General features: G+C 63.4%; 1 protein-coding gene across 7 annotated transcripts in view; it reads right to left on the bottom strand.

Moving 5' to 3' along the window:
* Positions 1-26,630, bottom strand: part of CBFA2T3 (CBFA2/RUNX1 translocation partner 3) — a 75,286-nt gene extending 48,656 nt beyond the window's left edge. Inside the window, exon 1 of one of the 7 annotated variants that reach the window (XM_021093635.1) lies at positions 26,119-26,630. In XM_021093635.1, the coding sequence (XP_020949294.1) occupies positions 26,119-26,206 (88 nt within the window). In that variant the 5' untranslated portion in view covers positions 26,207-26,630. Of the gene's footprint in view, positions 1-1,191; positions 1,315-2,171; positions 2,254-26,118 lie in introns of those variants that run through there. The other 6 variants (XM_021093633.1, XM_021093634.1, XM_021093631.1 and 3 more) reach the window with 6 other exon arrangements.

Below are 27,187 nucleotides of genomic sequence, written 5' to 3'. Positions count from 1 at the left end.
AGTTTCTCAAATCTTGTGGCAACTATCAAGAGCGACGCAGGGACAGAGAAAACAGCTGCCTCCCTTTGTCCCGGCCACAACCCGTCCTCTGAGGGCGGCCACCCTGGGAACCTCCTGTTTCTGGGTCCAGGAAACACACGCCCAGTTAGACGTAATGGTTTGGCGTCCTGGCCACGGGTCAAAGTCGGGCCCTGACGGTTGCTCAGAACCCCCACCGAAGCACAAGCTCTCGGTTCTCAAGGGAAACAGTTCCCTCCCTGGCCTCTGGAACAGGCCTGAGGTCCGCCAGCCTCAGGCCAAGGCGGGGGGGAATAGTTTGTTTTGGGGGGGCGGTGGCAAGGGTCTGCCCACCCCTGTGAGGGGGCTCGCGGTTCCCATGGGCCGGGCGGAGGGACAGCCTGGGGCTGTGTGTTCTGAGCCGAGGGCTGGAGAGCGTGCCTGGCCACCAGCCCCGCTGCCTTCTGCTCCACGTAACCCGGTCTAGAGCTGAATTTCCAGCCATCTGGCCCTCCCCGCCGTTCCCACAGCCTGGCTCCCGGCCTGCCCAACATGCAGATGGACGGTCCCCAAAGCCTGTGAGCAGAGCCACGGCCACCGGGCTGCGCCCACCGCCCCCCAGGCTGTCAAGACCCATTGCTGCTGTTTAAGACCTGCTCCCCGCCCCAGAGAGAGGGCGGGACCCCCGGGGATCTCTGGGCAGACTTCAAGCTGAAAAATGCTGAACTGCTGCTGCGCTGAGCAGCCCGTCCAGGGACCAAAACAAGAGGGGGAGGGGCTAGAGGGAGCTCTGGCCCTCCTCCCCAGCCTGGCCACAGGCGCCCCCACCCCTCCGACGGTCACACTCTGTTGCCCCCCCACCAGTGCCCTGTCACCTGGCCGGGGTCTCTTTGTGGGGAAGCACCGGCACCGCAGGGGAACCTGCAGGACTCCCCACCTTTGGCACCTTTGGTCCCACCTTAGGTCTGACCACACCCCCCACCAAAGTCCAGCTCCGCTCACCTGGGGGGTGGTAGCGGGTGGGCGCTGGGTGGGCTGGCCCCACCCGCTGTGGGCTCCAACTTTGCAAAGTGGGGAGGGGATGCTGGGGCGGCCCCTGCACTCAGGGCGGCTTCAAGGAGACCCCGGGACAGCAGCCGCGGGTGGAGCGGGGGTGACAGCGGCGGCAGCGCGCGGGACGGATGGGGCACTCACGGTCCGGAGGTCCGGGGACGGATGAGAGGCGGTCGCGCTCTCGCGAAGTGGCTTCTCCTTGCAACTCGGTGCCTGCCTCCGGAACTTGGGGGCAATCCGCGCGCTGTCTTCTCGCGCCGCGCCACGCTCAGGCGCGAGGAGGGGCTGGGGCGCGCGGGGCGGCCGCCTGGCCCATACCCGGGCTGGACTCCGGCCGCTCGCTCCGCCCGCCGGGCCGCCCGCGCGGGAACAAAGCGCGCCCGCCGCCCCGGGCGGTCTCCGGCCTCCGCCGCCCGCGCCCGGTCCAGCCGCCGCGCCTCAGGCTCGCGGGCTCCGGCTCCGGCTGCCGCGCGCTCGCCCGAGCGTCTCACGGGGCCCCGCGGCCCCCGCCCCGCGCGCCCCGCCTCCGCCTCGTGCCCCCCGCCGCCGCCGCCGCCGCCGCTGCTGCGCCACCTGCCACCCGCTCGGCGCCCATGGCGCTCAGCTCCCCCCGGGGCGCGGGCCGTGGAGAGGGGCCCGGGCTCCGTGCGGGGCCGGCGCGGGAGAGGGGCTCCGCCCGCCGCCGCCCAACGCCCAGGGCCGCCCCCGCCGTCCCAGCCACGCGGGCGGCCGCGGACCCCCGGACGCGCCCTGAGAACTCGGCCGAGGGCGCAGCTGGCGGCCCGGGGCGCGAGCGCACGTGTGGGGGCTGCGCGGGCGGATAGGAGCGGGGCGCCGGGGCGGGAGCGCGAGGGCAGCGGGGACAGAGACGCGCGCCGCTCTGTGAGCAGGGATGCCCGCGAGGGTAGCGGCGAAGCGGGGCGGGAGCGGAGAGTGCGGGAGCGCGGGGCGCCGTGGGCGGGAAGCGCGGGCTTTCCGGGCGCGGCGCGGGTGCGGTGCAGGGAGCCCGGGGGGCGCGCCTGGCCGGCCCCTCGCCCGCGCCCACCCCTGCCAGCTCTGCAGGCCGCGCCCTGGGCGGGAGGGAGGGGCCCGGAGCTGAGCGCGCCGCCGCGCACACCCACCTCAGAGCAGTCGGCGGGCGCCCGCCTCGCAGTTTCAGAGCCGCGGTGTCTGGCGTCCCGGCGGGAGGCGAGCCGCAGGCGCCCCTCCTCCGGCCGCCGCGCCCCCCACCCCCGCCCGCCGCGTGGGCCCGGCCGGGCCGGGGCCACCTCCGCGCTCGGCCGGCAGGGGGCGCCCTCCTCCCGCGCCCTGCACCGCGCGCCCGTGCGGCCTGAGCCCGGCGCTGACCCAGTAACCCAGGCTGCCGGCTCACTGCCTCTGGCCCCGGGTGCTTGCGCGCGCTCTGCCCGTGTCCGCACCCCGTCCGTTTAGGGTCAGCCTGCAGGTTTGCCCGCGTCGCTGCCCTGGCCTCTGCGCGCGCCGCTTCTCTCTTCGCTGCCTGCCGCCCTCGCCCTACCTGGCTACCTGCGCCCACTTTGCCACGTTCCTTAAAGTGCTTTGTGGCATATCTGATGTATTTGCCCGGTTGGTACGTGTTAGTAAAATCGGCGCCTTTTCCCTTCCTCCCCCCCCCAGCCCACACAGGCTGTTTCTTGGAGACAAACCGGGGTCCCAGGGCCACGGTCTTAGGAGACGGAGGGGTCAGAACTTCAGAACGGTAGGGCCCTGATTTGCATCTCATTTGGCATAAATGTGCATGTGAAGGTCCAAGGTCCCCAATTCCCAAGTACAAAACACAGCAATGCCAAGAAATATTCTCCTTGGCTGAGCCCTGCCTACTGGGGGGAGCCGGGCAGAGGACCCCCATGGCAACACAGGGCAAGGCTCTGGGAGGGGCACCCCCACCCCTTCGCAGCCACGCCCAGGGGCACTGGGGGGGGTGTCTGTCAGCTGGGTCACCAACTAGTCACGTGGCCCCAGCCAGTCCCTTGACCTTCTGGGCCTCCGTCCTTGTGGAAACAAGAGGGCGTGGTGAAGGATTACGTGGACCACAGGTGTCTGGCATCTACCAGCCCCGGTTTTCACCATCTGCTCAGGTGTGGACTCCTCCCGTCCTGGGGGAAGAGCAGAGGGTCCTGAGCCCGTTTCGCAGAAGAGTGTGGATCTGAAAGCAGCTGACCCAAACTTTATACACCAGGGTTTATTGACACCAACCCCCTTACTTCATGGACCAAGAAGCGCCATCGATTCTAAGATGCACCTTCATTTCATGCGCCTTTAAGAAGGGGGAACACTCCCTGTTATAATCCCTAAGGTGCTCTTAGATTTCAGAGATGTCAACATGCAAACACGCAGGCCAGGTGGGACAATGGGCAGCAAACAGCCTGAAGCCAGCCTCAGGAGCCACTGAATTCCCCGACAAACAGCATGTTGTCAGTTCCTTGTGTTCAGTTACCAATTGCAAAGTCACTGATTTAAGCAGGGTGCTGAAAACCACTGGAGACACAGATCCCAAAACAGCGAGCCTAAAACTGCACTCATCAAAGACCAAGCTGCAGGCCTGAGGCCCTTGGTCCCTCCCCATTTGGGAGGACTGAGTGGGTCAGACAGCCGGCCGGGCCCCTCAGGCCACATCAGAGGCAGGGTGGTAGCTGCGGCCTTGAGAAGGGCTTGCCCAGGGCAGGCGTAGAGACCAGCAGTATCTCTGGAAGCCCCATTCTACAGGTGGCGGGAGGGAGGCTCCCCGTGAGTGGAGGCTGAAGGCCTCACTGACTCCCCTCTCGTGCCCCTGTTGCCTCCCGTGGGCTGGTGTCTCATGCTGGAAACAGCCTGAGCCCAACTCCTGGGTCTTCGGCAGACCTGGACCCCAGCAGGCCAGCTCGGCCCAGGCGTCCAGGCCATCAGCCACTGCAGACGACTTGTCTTTAAAAAGGATTCTTAGCAATGACAGACTGGCTCAAACATGTATCAGTTACGCCGAAAAATCTTCAGTGGACGTTTAAATGGCTGCCGAGAGTATAAAATCTGCCGTACTGTAAGTATGGATATTTCTAAATAGAAGAGTGGCTGATGGGCTAGAAAGGATAGCTTTTTAATTTTTTTAAAAATTCTGTTGGTTTTTTTTAACTTTTAATTTTTTTAATGGCCACACAATAGCATTTTGAAAGCCATCATTAATCCATTTAAAAGGACACAAACAGGGAGTTCCCTGGTGGTCTAGGGGTTAGGATTCTCGCTTTCACAGCTGTGGCCTGGCTTTGATCCTTGGTCTGGGAACCGAGATCCCACATCAAGCTGCTGCACTGCGTGGCCAAAAAAAAAAAAAAAAAAAAAAAAAAAATCATAGAAAAAAAAACCCCACAAACTTGCCTGTAACATCTGAATTTCCACACAGCTCCCTAGTTGACACAATGAGCTTTCAACACCCTAAGCAAAACTGGGTAAGTTGGACTTAAACGATTTAAAATTGAAAAATTCTGCTCTGTGGAAGGCACTATGAGGAGTGAAAAGACAGGAGTTCCCTTCGGGGCGCAGCGGAAACGAGTCCGACTAGGAACCATGAGGTTGTGGGTTTGATTCCTGGCCTCGCTCCGTGGGTGAAGGATCCGGCGTTGCCGTGAGCTGTGGCGCAGGTCGCAGAGGCGGCTCGGATCTGGTGTGGCCGTGGCTGTGGTGCAGGCCGGCAGCTACAGCTCTGATCAGACTCCTAGTCTGGGAACCTCCGCATGCCATGGGTGCGGCCCTCAAAAGCAAAAAAAAAGAAGACAAAACAAAGACAAGACAAGCCGCAGAGTGGGAGAAGCTACTCGCCAAACACACGCCTCGTCGAAAACTCTTCTCGGAAATGTATGAAGCCTCTTCTCTGACGCCTGGGTTTCCACCCGGCTCCTGCCTCCACGGACCAGCCGTTTCCATTCCACCCGGTAGAATTTTGCCCTAGTGTATTTTTAGTTTAGCTTCTCCTGTCGCACCGAGCTGTGTAAAAATGCTGGAATGTCAAGAGTTAAGCATGTCCTTGTGTGCAAGTTTGTCCCCTGGATTCAGTGGTCGTTATACTTAGTGGACTGCAACTGGTCCACAGATGTGAATTTCTTACAGATCGTGAGAATTATCAAGCATAAAAAGTACATTTCTATTAGAAATGCCTCCCCTAAAAAGAGGATGGACAGATTTTTTTGAGTAGTGTGTGTATCCACGCATAAATATTACTTATTTCCAGGAAAAGAGTTCTGCCTTGACCCCATTCCTATTGTGGGTTTTTAACATGAAAACGGGAGAAACTCCACTCACGCAGGTAAACATCAGGATGACGGGTCAGTGCGCTCTAGTGACCTTCTTCTGACAGGTGTCTGGACCACGAGGTGACCAGTCATAGGATGATTTCAAGGACTGTGAGCAGACAAGTCCACAGTCCTTCAATTTTCTTGCCAGGACTGGAAAGCACAGAATTGCAGGGGCTACGTTTGCTGCCAGTGGGGAGCTGGCGCTGGGGAGTCATGGGTGGGCCCAGGCTGGGAGAGGCTGGCCTTTTGGGGGCAATGAGGGAAGGTGACTGTACGGGGGGAGCAGGCAGAGGGGGCCACGGATGGGCCCAGGTGGCAGTGTCCTGCCCTCGCTGTCGGCTGAGGCGGGCGTGGGCACCAGGTTCTGGGGCTTTAGGTTGACCCCTAAGACAGAAAAACCTAAAGCAGAGAGACGCGGGAAAGCTTCCCAGCCCTGGGGGCATGTCTGGCCTCCCCTCGCCCCCACCTCCTGGCCCCTCACCCAAGACTGACCTGACCTGGATCCAGGGCTGGTTCCTCCAGCAGAGAGGAGGCACATCCGGAGCCCCAGGCAGAGACACCCCAGGAAGGCCAAGGGGGCAGGGGCTGTGAGATCACCCTGTCCACCTGGCCTCAGTGCTGAGGTGAGGTTGCCCAGGGAGTGCACTGCACCAACTAACGGGCAGGTCTGCCAATCACAAGGGGCCCCTACCCACCTCATCTGAATTACCTTCTTGGGGTGTCCATGGGGAACCCTGCCTGCCTGGGCCTCCGGCCCACCACCCCACCCCTCACTTACCCCTCTTGCTCACGAGTACAGCCCCCGCTTGGTTTGGGTCTCCATCCTAAACACCCCTACGAGAGCTACCCCAGGTTACCTCCCAGCCCTGGACCCTGCCTGGCCGGCCCAGCCCATCTGCCCGCTCAGAAAGAAGCACATGGGCACGTGATCCCACCCAGCCAATGACGTGTGGGGAGATGGGATTCTGGAGACTTCCGGTTCCCATGTGACAAAAGGAAGCTGCCGTCTCCCCACTCTTGGCGCTGAGCTTTCTGGAGGTGGCCCCGAACCTGCCCTTACCCAGTGGCCAGCACCCTGCGGAAGACGCTGGCATGACGGGGGGGCAGATGGATGGGAGGGGTGGGGAGAGCTGCTGGAACAACCATCTCTAAAACCCAGGTGGCTTCTGGAATGGCTGCTTTGATAATACAATTCCTTATTGTTCCAGCTGGTTTTAACGGAGTCCCTTTCTTGCAACCAAAGCTTCCTACCTATTGGCCTTCCTTCCCAGGGGTCCTGGTCTCAGCCACGGGGTGGGGGTGGGGTGGGGGTGGGGGGGTGGGGGAGGGCAGCTCCCTCCATGAGGAGCGTCTTAAATTTAAAACACCTAAGAATCACCTGGAAGGCTTACGAAAGTGAAGGCTCAGGCCAGGCAGGTGCTGAGGGGCGGAATTTCAGGGGCACCAAAACCCCTCAGAATTCGTGATAAATCACACTTTCACTCAACATTTGAAAATATTGGAATAACTGGCAAAAATTCATTAGCGCAAGATAGCAAAACTTTAAATAGGGGCAGGACTGCCATTCCTGATTTCTCCCTCTGGAGGGTCTCCAAGCCCGGCCGGGCTCCGCTCCCACCTGGGGCCTGAAGGGTTCGAAGGCCCAGGACCCTGCATGGCACAGTCGCCAGCCTGCCCTTCCCGTCCCATGATTCTGAGGGGTCCAAGGCCACCTTCTGGGAAACAGGACCCCAAAGCATGTCTCAGGTCACTCAGAGGCAGCCACCTGGGTGCCCAGGCCAGCTCTGCAGGTGGGCTCGGCCCCACAGGTGAGAGCAGGCTAGTCACCTACCTGGATTCTGGGAGTGGGAGGAGGCTCTGGGCGGTGAAACGCTTTGTGCTGGGGCAGGGTGTGAACCACTTATTTGGTTTCCTTGAGGGGAACAGGGTCAAGGGCGGGAGGCCGGGCGGGGGAGTGGGAGTGAGTCCCGGAGTGACTGAACCAGGAAACGCAGCTGTCCCTGGGGGGCCAGAGAGGACATGCATTTCTGTGGCAGCTCCTGTCCCTTCTGGTGGGGCTGCTCCAGGGACCTCCACTCCCGGCTGTGTCCTCACAGATGAGGGTGGGGGGCTGGTGGTTGGGAGGCAGTGGGTGTGCCCAGAAGAGGGGGGCAAGGGATGTGGGTGGGGCATGGCAGTGGGTGGGGACTAGGGGTATGGGCAGGACTAAGAATGTGGGCGCCACCCCCCCCCACCCCGAACGCCAGCACTGAGGATGTGGGCGGGGCCCAAGGACAGCTGCCAGCTGGGCAGAGACTGGACAGACCCCTCCCAGGGTGGATTCCCTGTTCCTCCGCGGGGCTCTTCCATCTGCTCAGGACTCCTCAGAATCCCGGAGTCCCGGGAGAAGCCTCTGGGGGCCCCAACCCTTGATTCCAGGTTATTTGTTCTCATCCATGCCCAAGCTTTAGTGAGCAAGGCCAAAGAATCAGAATGGCCATCACGTGGTGAGCACTGTGAAGGTGAGTTCTCTGGGCAAGGCCGTCCATGAGCCTGTGTGCAAAGCCAGGCAGCTACAGTCCCCGTTCCAGGATGGCCAAATGCCACCTGGCCAGGTAGCCTCAGGGGAGCTCTCCCTGGAGAGCGGGCAGCCACCTGGCGTCCCACCTGTGCAGGCGCTCTGCTGGGTGCTCACACAGGCTCTCCTGCAAGCCCCGGAACAAGCCCCGTGGGAGGTCATGAACCAACTTTCTGCAGACGAGGAGACCCAGGCCCAAGGGGACCGAGAACGTGCAGGGGGTGTTGGGCTGGTGGTTGAGGGCCGTGCTCCCGCCCCCCAGCCTACACCCCTCTGTGCCGCCAGTCCTCCCGGCTTGCTTCTGCCCTGTTATCTGGCTGCTCACACCCTGCCACCTCCCCGCCTGCCCGTCTACCAGCGTGGCCACACCATGGGTGACGTCGCAGGAAGGATGGCCCATCTGCTTCCACACTGCAGGGAGGAATCAAGAATGGGGTGGCCCCTGAGGGGCTGGTGCTGCCGGGAGACCCAGGAAGACCCAGACGCAGCTCAGGCCTGCCCGGCGCAGGACCGCAGCAGGGCCGCACAGTGCAAGGCAGGCACCGGACACACGTTCCCCGCAGCAGTTTCCCTGCACCCAGCTCTCCAAGGGGTCCTGGATGAGGGTGGAAAAGGAAGGTTTCCAGACTTTCACTCAGCTCATTGCCCCAGGCCCAAGGCTGTGGGGAAACACAGACCCGCACCGGTGATCAGACTGTGGACGAAAGCGCAGCGACGGCTCCTACCCTGGCGAAGTCCAGGGCCGGCAAGGGTGCAAGAAAGCAGGCCGCTGATCGCTGTGTCACAGGGCATGGCAACAGCACCAAGAGCCATAGCCAGGCCCTGCACCTCCTTCGCTGAGCTCTGTCCACCAAAGAAGCTGATCGCACGCACATGGCTAAACAGCAGAGAAAGGCAGAAGCGCCTCAAAGCCCACCTGCAGGCCATGGTTGGGGGGACCCTAGATACTGTAGCTCTGCCTGCCAAGGGGCCGACGGCTAACGCGTGCTGCATGGCAGGTGCAGAGGGCAGAACTTGGATGTGGGGGCGGGGGCCCAGGAAGGGGCTGGAGGGGACACGTGCCTGCTCCACGCTCCCAGCGGGCATCCCTGGGCTGTGAGAAGCCGTCCTTGGCCCCTTCCTGCTTCCCCAATGCTGATTTTTCTGTTGTTTCTGCCCCTGAGGGGTCCTCCCTGTGACCCCCGGCACTCGTCCTGCCTCCTTCCCACTCCAACCCGACGGAAGGGAGTTCCTGAGCTCGCTGGGCCCTGGCTTTCTCTGCCGACGGCTGAGGACAGCTCTGCATCTGCCCAGGGGCCGAGCCCCCGTCCAGTCTCTCCTGTCTTCACTCAGTTTCGGGGGAAATCAGGCCAAGCAGGCAAAACGACCTGCGTGAAAACGGCCCCTGTGCACATTCGAAGCAAAGCCAGCGGGACTGAGGGGGTGCGAGGCCCCCGGGGAGGGGCACACGCTCCACCACGTGTAGGCCAACAAGGGGTGGTCCCGTTTCAGGGAAAAAGGACACATTCCTCACTTTATTTGGAAAAATAAACTCCAATAATATTAAATATTACTACTGGAGTTGATTTATCTATTTATTTGCTTTTTAGGGCTGCACCCGCAGCATATGGAGGTTCCCAGACTAGGGGTTGTATCAGAGCTACAGCCACTGACCTACACCACAGCCGCAGCAATGCCAGATCCGAGCCGCGTCTGCACCTACACCAGAGCTCACAGCAACACCGGATCCTTAACCCACTGAGCAAGGCCAGGGATGGAACCTGCAACCTCAGCATTCCTAGTCAGATTCGTTTCCATTGCGCCACGAAGGGACCTCCCTATTGGAGTTTATTTTAAAATGTGAACAACAGAGTGAAAGTATTAGAAGAAAAGACAGGTCATCTGAATAATATTTACTTGTAATGAAGGAAAGCCAGAAGCCTGGGACAAAAAGACAGACTTGGCTACATGGCATCAACATTGGCACCAAGAGACCATAAACAAGCCTGAAAGGGTGAAGACGGTAGGACAGGCCTGGGAGGCATGGGCGGGGGGTGGGGGGAACAAAGGGTCTCCAGCACCACGTGGGAGAATGACCACGAGGAGGTAGGAAGTGTAAACAAAGCAGAAATGAGCCAAGTGTATGAACAGACGCATTGCGAAGATCAAACACGAGAAACACGAGATTCCTTCACTTCCAGGGTTTTCCTCTAAAAACTCCTCTGAGCACAAGGTCCCTTTTCCCAGGGTCTGATGGTCCTGGCGGTCACTGTTCCAGGTGCCCACGGCTGACCACGAGGTGGCCCAGCCACCACGGCAGGGCTCCCACCCACCACGATGACACCATTTCACCACGGCAGCCCCAGGGCCAGGGTTTCACCCTGTGACCGTCAGCCACAGCCCACGGGTTTCTGACTCAGGCCCGGCCAGAGCAATATACTGTCTCCCGGGAATTTGGGGAGGGGCTCTGGGTTGTCTGCTCCCTCCCAGGCTGGCCCCAGCTCCTGGGGGCCAAGCAGAGCTTCTGGATGGAGTGGTCGGAACCCCTGGGGCCTTGTCTCCTCTGCACTGAGTCAGGGCTGACACATGTGACAATGCCTATCCCAGGAAATGCCTGTAAGAGCAAAATTCATAGCATGGGGGCAGGGGGCGGAGGCCTTCACCCAACGTCCGGGCCTGCGGAGCACTCTGGCCTTCCCTGGGGGCCTCGGGGGTCAGCTCTTTGGCCCCAGGATGCCCCTGCTGTCCCCAGAGCTTGGTCAGACCCTGGCCGTCAGTCCTGTTGGCGTCTGGGGGAGACAGGGAGACACAGATCGTTGCAGCTGCCCGGTACCTTGCTGCCCACCTCGGCCCCGTGAGGTCTGGACCTCCCGGCTTGTTGCCCTGCTTCGGCCTGGCACCTTAAACGCGGAGCGCAGAACGCGCAGCTCGCCCCCAGTCCCCGCCAGCCCGGGGCCCCCCTCCGAGGTTTTGTGCTGTTCCACCCAGAACCACAGCCACCTCTGGGATTGGGCCCCCAAGGCCATGGCCAAGGGCAGCTGCTGGTCAGCCCAGCTCAGGACAAATCTCTCGAAGGTCCAGAACTGTCACCCTCACCGAGTGTTCCGGAAGGTTCTAAAGCTCACAAGCTGTACCCAGGCTGCTCCTGGGGGCCTCTCGTCACAGCTGTCCTCCCCTCCTGAATGTCTGTCCCTACCGCCAGGCAGCCGGCCGGCCCTGTGGCCTCTCAGAGCTGGGGTGTATCTAGGAGGAGGCGCTGTGTGTGCGACACGGGCATTCGCCTCCCAAAGGGCGATGGTGCGTGTGACAGTCCCTCCCCCTCGTCCCCCGGAATCCTCACGCCAGGTCCGTGTGGCTGCTCTCAAGCCCAGGCCAGAGAGGGGCAGTAACTCGCCAACACGCCGCGTGTAGGTGATGGAGCTGGGTTCACACAGCGGAATAGGATTCGGCCAGAACGAGGAGGGAGCTCCTGATTCCCACTGCAACGGGAGGAGCTCGAAGACATCACGGGTGAGCAGCAGACACAAGGGCTGCGGGCCACACGGTCCCATTTATGGGAAGCTTCCAGAAGGGCAGGTCCACAGAGAAGGAAGAGCCGGGGTGGGGGTGGGGGTTAACTGCCAAGGGGCACAGTGATTCCCTTTTTTTTTTTTTTTTTTGGTCTTTTTGTCTTTTTAGGGCCACACCTGCGGCATATGGAGGTTCCCAGGCTAGGGGTTGAATCAGAGCTGCAGGTGCCAGGCTACACCACAGCCATAGCCACGCTAGATCCTTAACCCACTGAGCGATGCCAGGGATCGAACCCGCAACCTCACGTTTCCTAGTCGGATTCGTTTCCGCTGTGCCACGCTGGGACCTCCAGCACAGCGACTCTTTAGGGAAGATGAAAATGGTCTAAAATTAGATTGTAATTAGGGCCGCCCGGCTCTGTGAACAGACTGGAAACCACTAGAAACAGACTAGACATGTTCCATGGGTGACTTGTGTGCTGGGAGTTATCTCAAGAAAGCAGTTTTCAAATCAAGGCAGACCCAGAACCGAGGCACCTTCCCGAAGGGCGCGCCCTGCCCTGGCCCGGGGAGGGGCCGCGGGGAGCGCGATGGGACTGGGGCTCGGGGAAGCCAGGTCCCCGCGACAGTCAGAGAGGCAGGACTGGGTGCAGGCGTGTGGGAGGAAGACCTGAAATAGCTCTAAGAACCTGAAACTCCGGGGAGAAGTTGAGGGCGGTGTGGCCGCCCCGAATGGGGAACTGCTCGCCAGGGAAAGGAGAAGTTTGCCGGGGTGTCAGGGTGAAGCTGGGTGGGGATGGCGGTGGAGGTGGAGGGGACCAGATTCTCCAGGGGACACGCACGGCCCCAGCGCCCCTGCCCACCATGCGCCTCTTTGTGGAAGGGCCGCGAGAGTGGAGACGGAGAGACTCCTCTTCCCAAGACCAGAGACTGGGGCTGGGGGCGGGCGGCAGGCCCAGCCCGCCACCTCCCACCGCCCACTGCCTGCTGCCCGCTGCCCGCTGCCCTTGGAGGTGATGTGAGCTCACACCCCAGGCCGGGAGCCAGGACCCCACCCCACCCCATCCCTGCAGACTGCCCACCTTGCTTCCCTCTGAGCCCCACCCTCGTCGGCACCAGGTGCCCCTTTGTGAGCTGAGAGCCGTGCCCGGCACCACACAGGGCTGAGGGTTCGAGGTCCAGCAAGCCCTGCAGGACTGACGTACAGGGGGGAGGGGGCCAAGCCATTGATTAGGGTTGGGTCATTGCCACTGCAGGGCAGACCCTGTACAGGCTGAGGGCACACAGTAGGTGCTGTGACCACAGATGGGATCTGGCGGACGTGGGCACCTCCCCGTCCAGGGAGCTGGCCTGGAGTCACCGTGGCACTTGATGGTGGGTTTTCAGGGGCGGATGTGCCTCGAAGGAGTGTGGAGAGCTCAGAGCCTGAGTGGAGGCTGGCGGGCTGAGGCCGTGCATGGGGGTCTTCCAGGGACCTCAGCGTCCAGCTCTCATGGGGCCTGGAGGTGTCTAAGGGAAGGCGGGGGTGGTGTGGGCGTGCTGCCCTCCTTAGCTCAGGCGTGAGAGAGGGCACTCTGGGCACTGATGGATACGGTGCTGTGACCGCCAGAGGCCAGGACGGCAAGAGAGACGGAGGGAACCGAGGAAGGAGAGAGAAGGCGGGGATGAGAGTCCTGGGAATGCCTTGGAGCCCGCTTCTCGTCTCAGCAGCTTGGAAGGGGATGGCAAGGAAGTGGGAAAGGGAAATGCTGGCTTCTGGGACGGCGACGGAAGCAGAGCCTGTGGGCCTCCACGGCCGGCTCTGGGGAGGCCCCGCTGCCCAGGGGCAGAGCAGCGATCTCAGCCCGGCCCTGGGCAGCGGGGTCTTCTCCTTTCTCCACATGTAGCAAGAGCCCACTTGCGAAATGGCCCCTTGGGGCCATGGCTGGGCAGGGAGGGTCCTGGGCTGCTTGGGAACAGCAGAGAAGGTGTGAAATTGGGAGCCCTGAAGCCCTGGTTGGGAAGGAGATTCAGAGGTGGTGACCGGAACTCCAGCAAGGGTCTTTCCAGAAGTCTGCTGGCGGGGGTGTCCACAGAAGCCTCATCTTTCCTTATAAGAAGGGGCTGGTCCATTTTTTGATCCTCTGCACCTTCTATGACTCTTTTTTCCTGTTTGAAGGCAGATGTGATGTCTGGAGGTGGCGCAACCTCCTTGCAGCTAGGAAGCCATAAGTAAGCGGATGGTGGCATAGAGAGAACAAAAAAGCCTGTGTCCCAGATGCCATCATTGCTGCACCAGCCGAAACCGCTGGCCTCTGAGCTTTGTTATGTGGACAAAAACAAACCCTGCTTCTATTGCTGTTGGCTCTTCTGCTGTTTGCACTTGAACACAATCCGATTGGAGAGAGAGTTCAAATCCTTCACGCACAGGGTTGCCAGATTTAGAAAATAAAAATATAGATGTTCAGGTAAGCTTGAATTTCAGAAAAGCAGTGAATAGTTTTTAGTACAAGTGTGTCCCAGGCAGCACGTGGGAGATGGTTTCTCTGAAATTTGTCTTTTCACGGGTGAAGTAACGGAACCGAGAGGTGGCCCCGCCTCTGCCCACAGGCACATCTTGGCTTTGCTCAGAGGTGAATACGGGGTGTGCACCCCAGTCCACAGGTGCGTGAGGTTCCTCTAGAGCCTGGAATCGGCACAGGCCAACACCGCTGCCGTCTGCAGAGGAGAGCTCAACGGCGACCTCGGCATCCTGGGGCTTAGCCCCCGAGGGCGAGGGCGAAAGTGGCGGGGAGCCCCGGGGAGGCGAGCTCCTCCCACGGTAAAGCCGGGGCCTGGGGAGAGGGGACAGGACACCAGTGCCCCGGAGTGAGGCCCGGGTGGAGTGTCCCCGTCCGCAGGGACACACGACGGGTCAGCAGGAGCCCCAAGGCCTAGGTTAGGGCTCGTTTTTTGCCATTTTTTGGGGGGGGGGTGTTTTTGTTTTTAAGAAAGTTAATTTGATTTTTATGGCGGCAAAATACAGGACATAAACATTCCCGTTTTCACCACTGAAAACGACCAATTCGGCAGCAGTCGGTCTGTTCACACGAAGACACAGCCGCACCTCTGTGACTGCACCACCTTGACCTCTTCAGCCCCCAAAGGAAGCCCCGCCCCTCCCCCAGCCCTGGCATCCCCACATCTGCTCCGCGACCCTGTGGACATACGAACAGCATCATGTAATACGCGGCCTTTTGTGTTCGTGCCTGGCTTCTCCCCCTGCGTGTGTCTTCAGGGTTCACCCCAGCTCCCAGCTGCTCAGCTGCTCCCCAGGTCGTCAGGCGACATTTTCTCAGCACCTGGGGTGCCCGGCTCTGTTCTGGCGAGGAGGCGACCAGGCAACCCTTGGATCCGGAAGAGGGATTGCCCATCCAGGCAGCAGCGCGTGGCCGTGCGGGCCGGGACTGGGTGGGGAGGCCGAGGGCCTGGGCAGAGGTGGTCCCTGGACACGGGTTGTGGGCATCTTCCTCTTTCACGGGCAGGGGGCCGTTGGCGTGTGAAGGGTCCCCAGAAAGAAAAGGGGTCCTGGCCTCCAGTGAAAGAGAACAGAGCCGTTCTCCTGTGGCACAGCAGGTTAAGGATCCGGCGTTGTCACCGCAGCAGCCTGGGTCTGTGCTGCCACATGGGTTCGAGCCCCAGCCCAGGAACTTACACATGCCGCAGCCGAAAGAAAGACAGAAAGAAAGAGTGACGCTCGGGGCCGCAGGCCCGTCCAGGGCAGGAGGAGGCTGCTCCGGGTCTCAGCCAGCGCCGCGCTCCGGCAGGCGCCCCGACTTTCCAGGTACCCAGGCAAGAGAGCTCGAAGGAATCCATGGTTCTCGATGCCCAGATGGTGGTCGGCCGGCCTTCTCAGCTCCCCTTTCCTGCTCCTCCTCCTCCTTGCTGGGGCACTTCCGCAGGCAGAGATCCACCAGGCTCCCCGTCTCCTTCTTCCTCCGACAGAAAGTCCCGCCCCACGTGAGCGACAAGCTGAGGACGGCCCATGAGTCCAGCCGGGCCGCCGAGGTCCGTGTCCCTCCGGGGACAGGCCTGGGGGTCTTTCTGTTTATGCCGATTGGGTCCCAGATGCTATAAGCCGGGTGTTCGCGTGTAGGAAGCCCACACGCTTCTGTTCGGGAGCGATTGTGCTTCACCAGCTGCGTTTAGGGTCTTGGGGCGGCGTTCTGTCTTTTCTGGATGGAAAACCGCCGTGTCCTCCTGGGCGTCGCCATGGCCCCCCCGCCAGCTCCCCCCTCAGCAATAAGGAGACACGTCTGCCATGTGCCTGCTGCGTGTTCGGAGGAGAATCGCGTTTACGGCTTTCTGAGAGGTTTGCTCTCACTTTCCATCCGCACTTCTACGGCCTTTCTTCTCTCCTCATCCTTCCGTCCACCCACCCAGCTGCCCTCCAGCCATTTCTCCCGGAACTGGGACTCCCAAGGGAGACAGCGAGTCCTTTAATGTCGTGGTTATTTGAATTAAAGCTGATGCATGTCACTCTGGGCCCTGACAATTTGGCTTTATGGCAACACTTCCGCCGATCAAGGTGCTAAAGCGTCAGCGTCAGGGTTTCCAGGAAAGTAGAGGCCAAGCCCATGCCCAGCGTAAAAGATGGACCATGCTAGACCACGTGACCTTTGCCCATCGAAACCGCAATGTTGAGCTGTGGCACACTGGCCCGTGGGCGCCGTCACAGAGGGTCCCGTGTCCCCCACGGGTTTAGAAGGACGTTCGTCAAACCACATACCAGCCCCGTGGCCCGTCTTGAAGTAAAAGGCTTTGGCTTCGGCCTCCCAGGCCCTGATCTCGGAGGCTGATTCGCGCGAATGATGAGGAAACAAGGGGAGCACTCGTTGGGCCGGAGACGGGTGACCCTTTAGACTATAGACAGCCACCCGGCAGAGTCCTCAAGCTCCCAGTTCCCTACGAGACAGACGAAGGTCTGACACACATTCTTGAGTTGTTTTCACAAGAAGGAGACCCCCCCTCCCCCAGGCGACAACTGCTGAGCACAGCCAGGGAGACCTCAGACCAGGCTGAACCCAGAAGACCGATGACGCGGGGAACTGCACCTTGATGTCAACCAATCGCAGACGAGCTGCTCGTGCACCCGGCACCCACCCCACTGCCCTGAAAGCCCCCGAGGAGGAGGGGTCTGCTGAGCACAAGCTGCCGGTTCTCCGAGCACGGTGCCCACAGTACACCGAGCGGTCCGCCCGCACACCCGGCCCCGGTGAGGCAGCTGTGCCGCCCCGGGCGAGTGGCTCCAAGTTCGCTTCAGCAACATTTGTGTCTCAACGCCCACCAGCAGCCCAAGTCCTGCCTCTGCCCCGCTGTCCTGTTTCCCACCGAGGGGGCAGGGCACCCGCGGGGCGGAGGGTTGGTCAAAGTGCCCTGAGACTCTGTGGGCGGCTCGCAAGCGCACGTCTCGGCCCCGCTGGCCCTTCCGGGGCCGGCCTTCCCGTGGCCGCGCGGGCGGTGGACAGATGTCACGGGGCACAGGCAGAGCTCGGCAACGGGCCACCTGCTACAATCACAACGCCCCCCGCAGGGGCCCCGGCCCCTGTCCCCCCGCCAGCTCTCACCCGGGGCCGGCCCTCCTGCACACCTCTGGGCCCGGCTCCAGGGCAGCTCCGCCTCACGTTCTCGGCTGCATCAGGGGATGGACGGGGTGGCCCCAGGACAGGCCATGGTCGCCTCTGGGCGGTGGGCTGGGTGGGGAGGCCTGGGGACTCAGTCAGCCTCCGGATAGACCCAAAAGTCCCCATGGCTGCCTCTTCCTTCTCGCGTCGTGGGGGCGGCTCAGAAGCTGGCTTCTGGCTTCCCGGAGGGGAGCGGGGTTTCCCAGGCTGGAGGCCTCGGGCCCACTGCCCACACCCAGGACTTTCCAGCCCCCGGGCTCACGGCAAAGGGTCTCCCCAAGAGGAGCCAAGACTCCCAAGGCCCAGAGCTGGGAGGGCGCAGCGGCGGGGCCGGAGTCAGGGAGGGGATGGCGCCGCGGGCGCTGTGCACCTGCTTGTCACAGCCTGACTCCCGGCCACCGCCACCTCACCCGGGATGACCGCCGAGCCCACGTTCAGACGGGGATGCACGGGGTGGGCCGAGGCCCCCACGCCCCTAGTGCCCAGGTGCCAGCACCCTGCCCCCGCCTCCCACCGCGCCGGTGAGAGTCTCCTTGGCCGGGGCCTCCCCCAGGAGCTGTGGTGCTCACGACCTCCAGAAATGCCACACACTGGGGCCGGTCACTCACTCGACTGTGCAACAGGCCTTTCTCAACGGGATCTGGGGGGGTCCCCATCCCTCTGCCTGCTGCCGCCCACCCTGCACTGGCCCCGCACTGTCCATGATTGTGGGGAGAAAATAGAAAATAGCAAAAGATGCTAGATTGTGATACTTTCATGCAATAATTTGCAACACGGAGCATCGCAAGGTACCTGGGAAAGACACACACAGATAAAACCAGGTTCCACGGCAGCTCCCAGGGCTCACCTGCGAGGCTGGCCCCGCTATACAGAAGGGGACATGGGTCGGGCTGTGGGGGTCGGCTTGGCGGGGCGCCCTGAGCTGGGTCCAGCCCCAGCGGTCTGATTTCACTGCTTCCTGCGCCTTCTCACCGCCCCAGGGTGCAGCAGCCTCTGAGCTCTGCTCACTGTGCTCGGGACGGGGCTTTCCTGGTGTGGGTGAATTCTCTCACTGTTTAAACTCAAGGTGGGCCAGGAGACCACGGGATGGCGGGGGCAGGCAGCACGTTGGAGGCCCAGCTCCCGGTGACGACGAGGCCTGTCCCTTCTGTCCCCTGGGGCCCATGGGCTCAGCAGCCTGACCGCCAGGAAGTGGACAGGAGCCACGCGTGGACTGTCTCACACTCTGGCGGCCGGAGGAGAGGCGTGAGAAGAAACCAGCCCAATGGCCTTTCACGCCATTCTCTTCACCTGAAACAGAGTCGTGTTCACGTGCATTCAAGTTCTAGACTGTGAAGGCAGTTAGCATCCTGCTTTTGCCCAAAGACTTCGAAAGGCCATGCCAGGGCGGCCGGCTGGAGTGGCAGAGCTGCAGGCCTCCTGGGTGTGGCTGCTCCGGGAGGGGGCCAGGTGCTGACCTGCGGCTCAGAGAGGCATGGCCCGGTGACAGCGAGAAGCCGAGCCTGGCCCTCAGGCGTGCGCCGGGCGGAGGCAGCGGGCGGGCAGGGCTGCAGGAGCCGTCCAGCTGTCTCTGCCCCTGAGGGAGGGCGGGAAGCACCTGGCACTTTCGGTTTCCACAGGAAGCCACTGCTCCCCCTCCCCTGAAAACAGCTGTGCTCTCTGCCCTGCAGCTCGGGTGGCCCCCCACCCGGAGAGCCCCCAGGTGGGGCAGCCCCCCGTGCTGCAGAGCGGCCGCCTGGGTTGAGGGGGGCCTGGGGGGGGCGGGCGTGCACCTGAGGGCCGTCAACGGAACGGCTGCTCTGACTTGCATTTTCTGTCAGCTGCTTTTAGGATGTGGAGTCCCCTCCCTGGGTCTAGACACGCTGTGGGGGTGGGGTGGGGACGTGTCTGACACCTGTCTGTCCATCCGTCTGTCACGGGCGGAACACCAAGGCAACACCTTTCTCCTGAGACAGAGGAGAGGGGAAGCCGGGGCCAGGTGCCTGGAGCCTCCAGGGAAGGACACGTCCTGCTCCCGGGGCGTCAGCGGGGCTGCAGGCGGGGAGCCCCTCCAGCCCAGCCCCAGAGCATGTGGACCCAATTTTGGGAGGAAGCCCCGCGTCGAGAGGCCGGGCTGGGCGGGCTGGGCGGGCGGGCTGGCTCCGAGGGCCTGTGAAAAGGGGACTTTCCAGGACACTCAGAGTGCACCCCGAATTGGGAGGGAAGGAGGAAGCTCCGGGAGCCCCAGGGCGGGTGAACCCCCAGTTCCTTCCCCTGGCTCCCTCTCAGCCCCTGCAGGTGGCTCTGGCCCAGGAGGGGGTCGCAGCCAGGATCCTGGACCCAGGGCCGGGCTGGGTGGGTGCAGGGGGGCCCTCCACCCTCACCCCCTCGTCACAGACCGGAGACCGGCCTGCTGGGTCCTGTAAGGCGCGTGATGGAGCTCGTTGCCAGCCCTGCCCTCCCTCGCCTCCCCGTCGCCTCCCCGTGAGCAAACTGTCATCAGGGAAGCCAGGCGGAGGGGACAGAGCAGGCCCCTGTCGGCGGGGGGGGCATCCTCAGAGCCGCCTCCTCTGACCCCTCCCGTGTGTCGGAGCCACGTGGCCCTGCACCACTGGGCCGTCCTCCGCAGCTTCTGTGACGCTCCGCAGGCCCGGGGAAGGGACACGGCCGGCGTGAAGGCCAGGCCCTCTGGCTCCCTTCTCTGCCCAGGCCAAGGGCACTGTGGACACTGGCCACATCTTTAGGGCAAGGACAGGCCATCTACCTGGGGTGAGGGGCTGTGATTAGGCTGAGCCCCCGCCTCCGTCATCTGGAGTGTGTACCTTCGTCCACGGCCTCCCCCCCAGCCTGTGGGCCCCACGGAGCAGGTGGCCGACACTGCTTCCTCTCAGCAAGGGACCCATTTCTGCACCCGCAGTGTTAAAGCCGCACCCAGAGGCCCACGCCCTCCGCGGACACGCAGCTGCATGGAGTGGGCCCTCGGAAAGTCCAAGCAGGCTTCAGTGGCCGGGTATTGACCCAGGGCAGGGCTGGCCCACTTTCCTAAAGGCTTCGGAGCAGCAGCCAGCACAGCGGCTTCACTCCGAGGCTCCAGGCCGGGCAGGGAGCTCTCAGCTAGGGAGGGCCCGCCCCAGGTGGCAGCTGGCATGCCAGGCGGCAGCTGCCTTGGTCTCCCTAGGGTGGAGCAAGCAGTCCCCACCCTGGCTCTCAGAAGGTTCAGACGAGAGTCTGGGCTGCAGGGTGGGGCTCCCACATGGGAGTGGTGAGCACAAAAGGGGTCTCTTTCCTGAGGCCTCAGCTCGGGGGAGGGCACTGGGTAGACCAGGACGCTTGGCCCTGCTGGTGATTTGCTGTGTGACCTTGGGCAGGCTTCTTGACCTCTCTGATTTGTCCTCATCTGTACAGCTAGGCCAATGACGGCTGTGAAGGGTTACTGGAAAGAAGCAGTGCCCAGGGCCAGGAGGGATTTCGGAATGGCGTCGCCCCTCTCCTCCAGGATCTTGGGGAACAGCTTTGGAGGTTTCCAAGGCGACAGGACCCAGCGGGATGTGGGAGCGGCCTGCCCCTTCCCTCCGTTCAGCATCACCCTCCAGCCCCTTCCCTGGACCTTTGCTGGAAGCGCTGTTGAGGGAGGGGGAGCAAGCCCGCCGTGGACCAGGGAGCTCTCCCCAGACACCAAATCTGCAGGCCCCCTGATCCCAGCCGGCAGCCCTCACACCTGTGAGAAACACGTCTGTGCTCAGAGCCGCCCTGCCTGAGGCGTTCTGATACTGCAGCCTGCGGCCTCGGCTGGCACTTCCCCCTCGCTGGCCCCTGGGTCCTTCTGTCCAGGACACAGTGAGAGAAGATGGGAGGGCAGGTGGCCTGGCACTGTCCATGCCTCAGGCTGCAGGTGAGGGGACCCCAGCTCCCGGGGCTGGCAGGGGCCACCCTGTCCGTGTCCCCAGGCCCACGTCCAAATCTGGGCCCCGGCCCTCAGTGCTGTGTGACCTCTGGCAGGTTGCTCCCTGTCTCTGGGCCTCGGCTCCTGTCTGACAGTGGCTGTGAGGACAAGTCTAGAATCTGGAGCCGCTCCCCAGAGCCCCCGTGCCGGGGTCAGCAGGCCGGCGCTGCGCAGGTGTCGTCGCCTGGAACCGAGATGCGTTCAAGGCGAAGCGCTGGGCACCACGGCGAGCAGACGGCGGGGCCAGCACGAGAAAGAGGCGGAAAGTCGGGAAAGGCCGCTTTTGGGGGAGAGAACCGCAGATGAAGGAAAGCGAGCAGCCTTGGCGCGGGGCGGGGGGCGGGGCGTGACCTGAGCAAAGACTCGAAGGAGGGGAGGCGGGGGCCACGCGGACCCCTGGGAGGGTTCACAGACAGGGGACAGCTCTGGGTGGCAGGGTGCCTGGGTGCTGGTGAGGCGGCCAGGCCTGGCTGGCTGGGGGGCACGGGGGGGGAGCCCCCAGGGCGGGCACACAGGCCACAGGTGACCCGACTTGACTTTTCCTGCGCGCGCTCCTGCAAACGGCACAGCACCCAGAGACGAGCCTGTCACCCCATCCCCAGAAGACATTCCCGCCAACACCACCTCCATCCGGGCCGCCCTCTGATGGTCACCCCCTGGCCCCCAGGGGCAGGACGCCGCACGTGGCGTCCTCATGATATGAATCTCACCAGCACCCCTGAAGTCCCGCCGCTGGCCCGTCACTGGCGTGAGTGAGCCTGAGTCCAAGCCTGGCCCCGCTTTCCCCCTCCCCACAGCCTCCTGGCCCTCTCCCTGCCCGGCCCATCGAGCAGACATCTCTGGGAGGGAGCCCTGGCTTGCTTATAACCAGCTCGGCCTCTGCCCAGCGGCGCCTCCCCTGCTCCTCTGTGGCCACGGGAGTGAAGGTGTGAGAGGCGGACACCAAAGCCTTGGTCCTCAGTCAAGTCTCTTGCGAAGTCAAAGACTTCTTTGCATCGTCCGCCCCCCCACAGGACCACTTCCTTCAGGAAGCTGGCCTGGATTGCACCCTGCCCCCAGGCGTCCCCCGCCCTGTGCCCTGTCTTCCGAGGTTCAGATTTGCTGTGTGACGGGTGGGGAGGACATGGGTGGCCAGTGTCCTCCTGCTAGCTGCCCCAGAAGTCTTACCCCACAGGCTTGTGGGCGGGGTGGCACGGAGACTGCAGGTCTCGAGGAGAGAATGCCCAGGTTCCCTGGGTCGGCGGGGGGGGCGGTCAGGGAGCCCCATGCTTCCCAGGACCTGGGATGGAGTCCCCACCCCCAGAATGGCTCTGGTCCTGACCCAGGGTGCAGGGCCTGGGGCCAGTGCAGAACCCGGCTTGCCCAGACTGCACTGCTGCCCCTCTGCTCTGTGCCCTGAGGCCAGCCCCGGGCAGCCCAGGGGCCCAGGGGATGTGGGGCAGGGAGGGCCGAGCCAGGGGTTCATCCTGCCGTCCACACTCCGGGGTTTCCCAACTCCCTGGATGGCCGCCGCCTCCACTCGCCTCCTCTGCTTGCCCTCCTCCCGCCCCTCAGCTCCTGGGGTCGCGGGCCCCAGACCCCTCTGCCATCCTGGCCACTCGGCTTGGCCTTTGGAAGTGGTTCCTTGCCAAACTGATGCTCCGTGGTTGTGCGACCCTTTCCTGCCGGGACCGAGGAGGCAGGGGGTCCAGGGCCCCTGTTCTACCCTCAACGGGACCTGTGCCCATCTGCCCTGCACCTGCCCGGCAGGGTCCGGAGGCTGCAGTCACCGAGCATGTGGAGCTCAGCAGCCCGGCTGTGATCCTGACACAGGAGCCCCCAGCTCTGTAAGGTCGACAAGAGGGGCCCAGGACCGGAGGGCCCCTGCAGGGCGCGTGCAGAGCGGGACAGGCCTGCTGTGCCGTGTGGGGCGGCGACCGTACCGGAAAAATCAAACAACGAGGTGCTCACGGCCCTTTGCACAGACACAGGGATGGACGGTCACCTGGGGGCCTTGCCCGCAGTCGCGCATTGCACAGGGGGCTGTGGACTCTGCCATCATCCCAGACACACGCCCACCCCAGGTGCCCCGGGCCCTCCTGTGCAACTTCATCAGTGTCCTCAGTTGACAGCCTCCCGATGGGCCTCCAAGCCTGGCCCAGGGGCCTTGGCGGAGGGAGAGGCGGGGTGGCGGGTGTTGGGGCAGAGGCCACGCCGGCTTCTCAGGGCCTGGCTCCCCCTGTGCCGTGCAGCCTTGGAGGAGGTCCCTCCCTCCGTGGCATCTGGGGGCCACGTAGCTCGGCCCCGGCCCTGGTTGTGACAGATGCGCTGTCCCTGTGCACTGTCGCCCCGATCCTGCCACCTGGAACGCAGACACAGTGCTCCAGTCAACCAGAATGGGGAGGCTGAAATCCAAAGACAGCTGCCCTTTTTTTTTTTTTTTGCTTTTTAGGGTCACACCCGCAGCACATGGAGGTTCCCAGGCCAGGGGTCCAGTCAGAGCTACAGCCGCCAACCTAAGCCACAGCACAGCCACAGAGGATCCAAGCCACATCTGCAACCTACACCACGCTCACGGCAACACCGGACCCTTAACCCACTGAGCGAGGCCAGGGATGGAACCTGCGTCCCCGTGGATGCTGGTCAGATTCATCAATCCCTGAGCCATGATGGGAATTCCCAAAGACAACAGTTCCTATAAGAAGAGAAGAGGCAGAGACAGGAGGAGAGGCCACATGAAGATGGGGACAGAGAAAGGAGCCATGTGGCCACAAGCCAAGGACACTTGGAGCCGCCAGGTGCAAGAAGGACCCTCCCACAGGTCTCTGTGGCCTCTGGATTCAGACTCTGGCTGGAGGCCTGGGAAGGCAGGGATTTCCCGCCTAAGTCCCCGGGTTGTGCTGCTTGCTTGCAGCAGCCCCAGGAAACTGATGCTGCAGAGAAGGGCTTTCCAGGCAGAGAATGTTCTCGAGAAGAGCCTGTGGTCGGGGGGCAGCTGGAGGGGAGGAGGAGGGGAGTAGGGCAAGGCCACCTGATGACAGTGGTGACTACTGAGCCTCACCCCTGGGACAGGGGACCCAAGGCTCGCAGGACGGCACGCTCCACAGGCCCTTGTTCAACACCCCAGCGCCCGGCAGCCTTGGCTGGCATCCTCCAGCCAGGGACACTCACTGTCGCCCTGGCCATGCTTCTGCTGAAACCTGCCACCTGGGCCCACCTGTCCCTCTCAGGGGACCTCAAACAGGCCTGACATTTTCTGCCCTGGGGCGGTCAGAGGACTCCTCTGCCTGAGGACTCCCTGTTGGCGTCCTGGTCCCTACTTGTCACTTTGTGGGGTCCAGCTCCTAGGACACACAACTGGCAGCTAAGAGATCTGGGTGCGGCGACACCCCCCAGCCGGCGCTGCTCCCTCCCAGCTGCCACAGTCGGATCCCATCCGCCCCCCTCGGCCCTGCCCCCGCCTCCTACAGGGAGCGTTCAGACACGTCTGTTCTCGGAGGGACAAGCTCTCCTACTTCAGCTTTAAAAGAGATTGCTGTTCTTTTCGCTGTTTAAGGCGCATAGCATTCTGAGTCTCACATGTTTCCATGCACGCTTGGGAAACCCACACGGCTGAGCCACACTGACCCGGCGTCTGACCTGGGCCCCCAGGCCCCCTGGCCCCCTCCAGCCCAGCCCCAGCAGCCACTTCCCCTGGGGGTGACATCCAGCTTTGTTGGGCCCAGCATCTGTCCCCCTGGGGGTTACCCAGGGAGCAGAAAGCCTCCTGGTGGAGCAGAACCAGCTCTGTGGGGCCGGGCGATTCAGAGAAGACCAGCTGTGAGCTCCCAAAAGCCGGTGTCTCCCAGGGCTGGGACCTCACAGCCCAGGCAAGATCCCAGCTCAAAGCACCAGCCAAACGCCCGCTGCTGTCCCTTCTCCCAGTGAAGCCTCCCAAGTGAGAAGTGACCCCCATGGGTAGCTGGGATTCTGCGTCAGCTCTAGGCACTTGCAGTGCCAAGGTCAGTGTGAGCACGGCGGTGGGCTGGGGCTCCTTCCATGGGCCGACGCCCCCATCCAAACACGACAGTTCTCATGCACCCCCATCTACGTCCCCAGCCTTGGAGAAGCTGCGCCTTGACCCCTTCAGGGAGCACAAGGACAGGGCCTGACACCCGAGGAAACTGAGGCCCAATGAGGAGGGGCCGGCGCCCAATGGGGCTGCTGGTTCCGGGACAGTGGGGGTCAGGTGGGGCTGCATGGTGGCCAGTTGGAGCTGGACAAGAGCCTCTGGCCAGCCCGAGGGTGGGTGACCACATCCCAAGGCCAGTGACTGGCACACCTCTGATGGCTCTGAATCACCCCGATGCGGGCAAAGTCGTGAGTGGAGAGGCGGGCCTTGTGCACCTGGCGCCCTAGTCCTGCGTGTGTGCCGGGACAACCGGCGGACATGCAGCGGCTGGACTTCGGGACCCAGGATGGGGCAGGTGGGGCCGGCTCGGGGAGGCTGTCCCTCTGCAGAGGGGGTGGGGCCGTCTGGGGTCAGCAGGCTGGGCATGAGTGCCGAGGCCCGCTTGCACCCTGGAGGCGACGCAGCAGTGAGAGCCACGTGGCCCTGGGTGGGGAGTGGGCCCCCGGTCCTGGAAGAGCCGGGCAGGCGACATTGCAGCTGGGGTCAGGCTTGTCAGGGAGGGCGGCAGCCTTTCCTCCTACAACGCCACTCTGCAGCCCGGGGAGGTCTTCCCCCGTGCCCACGGCTCCTGGGTGCTGGCTCCATGGCAGGGAGCCTGGTAGGGGTGCTTCTCAGAGGGGTCCTGGGTGGTCTCTGGACCGCCACTCACTTCTGGGGCCCGGGCCCCGGCCCTCTTCCTGTGGCCTCAGTTCCCTCATGCAGTCTCCAAGGCTGGGGACCCCAGGCAGCTGTACACCAGCTTCCTTGCCAACCCCTGGGTCCCTGCTCACCGGGGACGGTGGAGTCCGCCACCCTTGGAGGGGACCCAGCCGCCCCTGCCTCCAGCATCTGCCTCTGGGAGGGCCTGAGGCCTGGCCTGGCACCTGCCGGGCCTGCCCCCCACCTGCCCCAGCTGTGCAGGACTGGGCCCTGTGGGCGGCCGAGTTGACATCTGAGGTGAGTCAACAGGGCCAGGCAGGCGGCAGCGTGGGGATGTCACGGTCTGGCCACCTGCTCCGGCTGCCCCTCCCCCACCCCAGCCCTTACCTGGGCCGCTCTTCCTGGGACCCCGGGGCGCTGGGCCGCTGGTGGACCCCAGGAGCCCCCTCTCCAGCACGGGGGACCCCTGGGACATGGGGCCGGAGCCGGGTCCGGGAGACTGAGTCCTGCTGCCGTGGGAGGCGGGCAGCCGGCGGCACCAGCTTGGGGCCGGCCTGGGGGTCTTTCCCAACCTCGTGGGGCTGTGAGGGGACGATGAGGGGCCTCGGACGGCCTGAGTTTCTCTGAGCCGGAGGCCTCCGTCCCGCAAACAGCTCTGGGCCTTCCAGCCGCCTGCTGCCCGACAGCCTGGGGAAGGGGCGGGCGGCCGCAGGGGCTCATGTGATGCGGGGCGGGCTAGGGGAGGTGCCGGGGCGGGGGAGGCCTCCCGCAGCCGGCGAGGCAGCCAGCTGTGTCACTGCGATAGCGCGGCCCGGCCGGGAGCAGCCTGCAGCTGTGCCCACTGTTTCCTCAACAGGAACCATCTGGGCCCAGCCCTGCCCGGCCTTCCCTCACGGCCATCCCGTCCTGCTTCCCAGCCACTTCCTCTTACCGCCGCCCGGCGACACCCCACCCCAGAGCCCGGCCCGCTGGGGTGTTTCCTTGACCTGAGCAAGGTCAGCGGCCCAGGCTGGGGGGCAGTGGCCACCCCGGCCGAGCCTTCCACCCCCGGGCCAGCCCCGCCCGCCCCCAGCCTGGGGTGCCCTGGGGCTCTCCGCCCTCACCGGCCCTCGGCCGGCCGGACTTCCTCCCGAGCCCCCTTCCCAGGGCCAGCTGTTTGTGGACATTGGTCGTGACCTTGAGCCCGGCCCCAGGCCCATCCCAGCCCTGGTGCTCTGGCCAGCAACCCCCCCCCCCAGGGCTTCTCCCCCTGCATGCTGGGGGTGCTAGGCCCCACCCACCTTGGAAGGCCTGCCCTCCAGGCAAGGGATCCCCTCTCTGAGCTTGGCCTCCTGGTGAGGCTCCCTGGGGACCCTCACCCCGCTTCCTGAGGGAGGCCTTGGGGAACAGGGCCAATCTGGCCTCACAGGGGGAATGTGCTAGGGGGTTAGTGCTGCTCCCCAGTCTGGGGGACGCC

The sequence above is a fragment of the Sus scrofa genome, chromosome 6 (genome assembly GCF_000003025.6).
Source record: "Sus scrofa isolate TJ Tabasco breed Duroc chromosome 6, Sscrofa11.1, whole genome shotgun sequence".
NCBI lineage: Eukaryota > Metazoa > Chordata > Mammalia > Artiodactyla > Suidae > Sus > Sus scrofa.
Note: the sequence above shows the minus strand (reverse complement) of the source record. Positions and strands in the feature narration are given on the sequence as shown.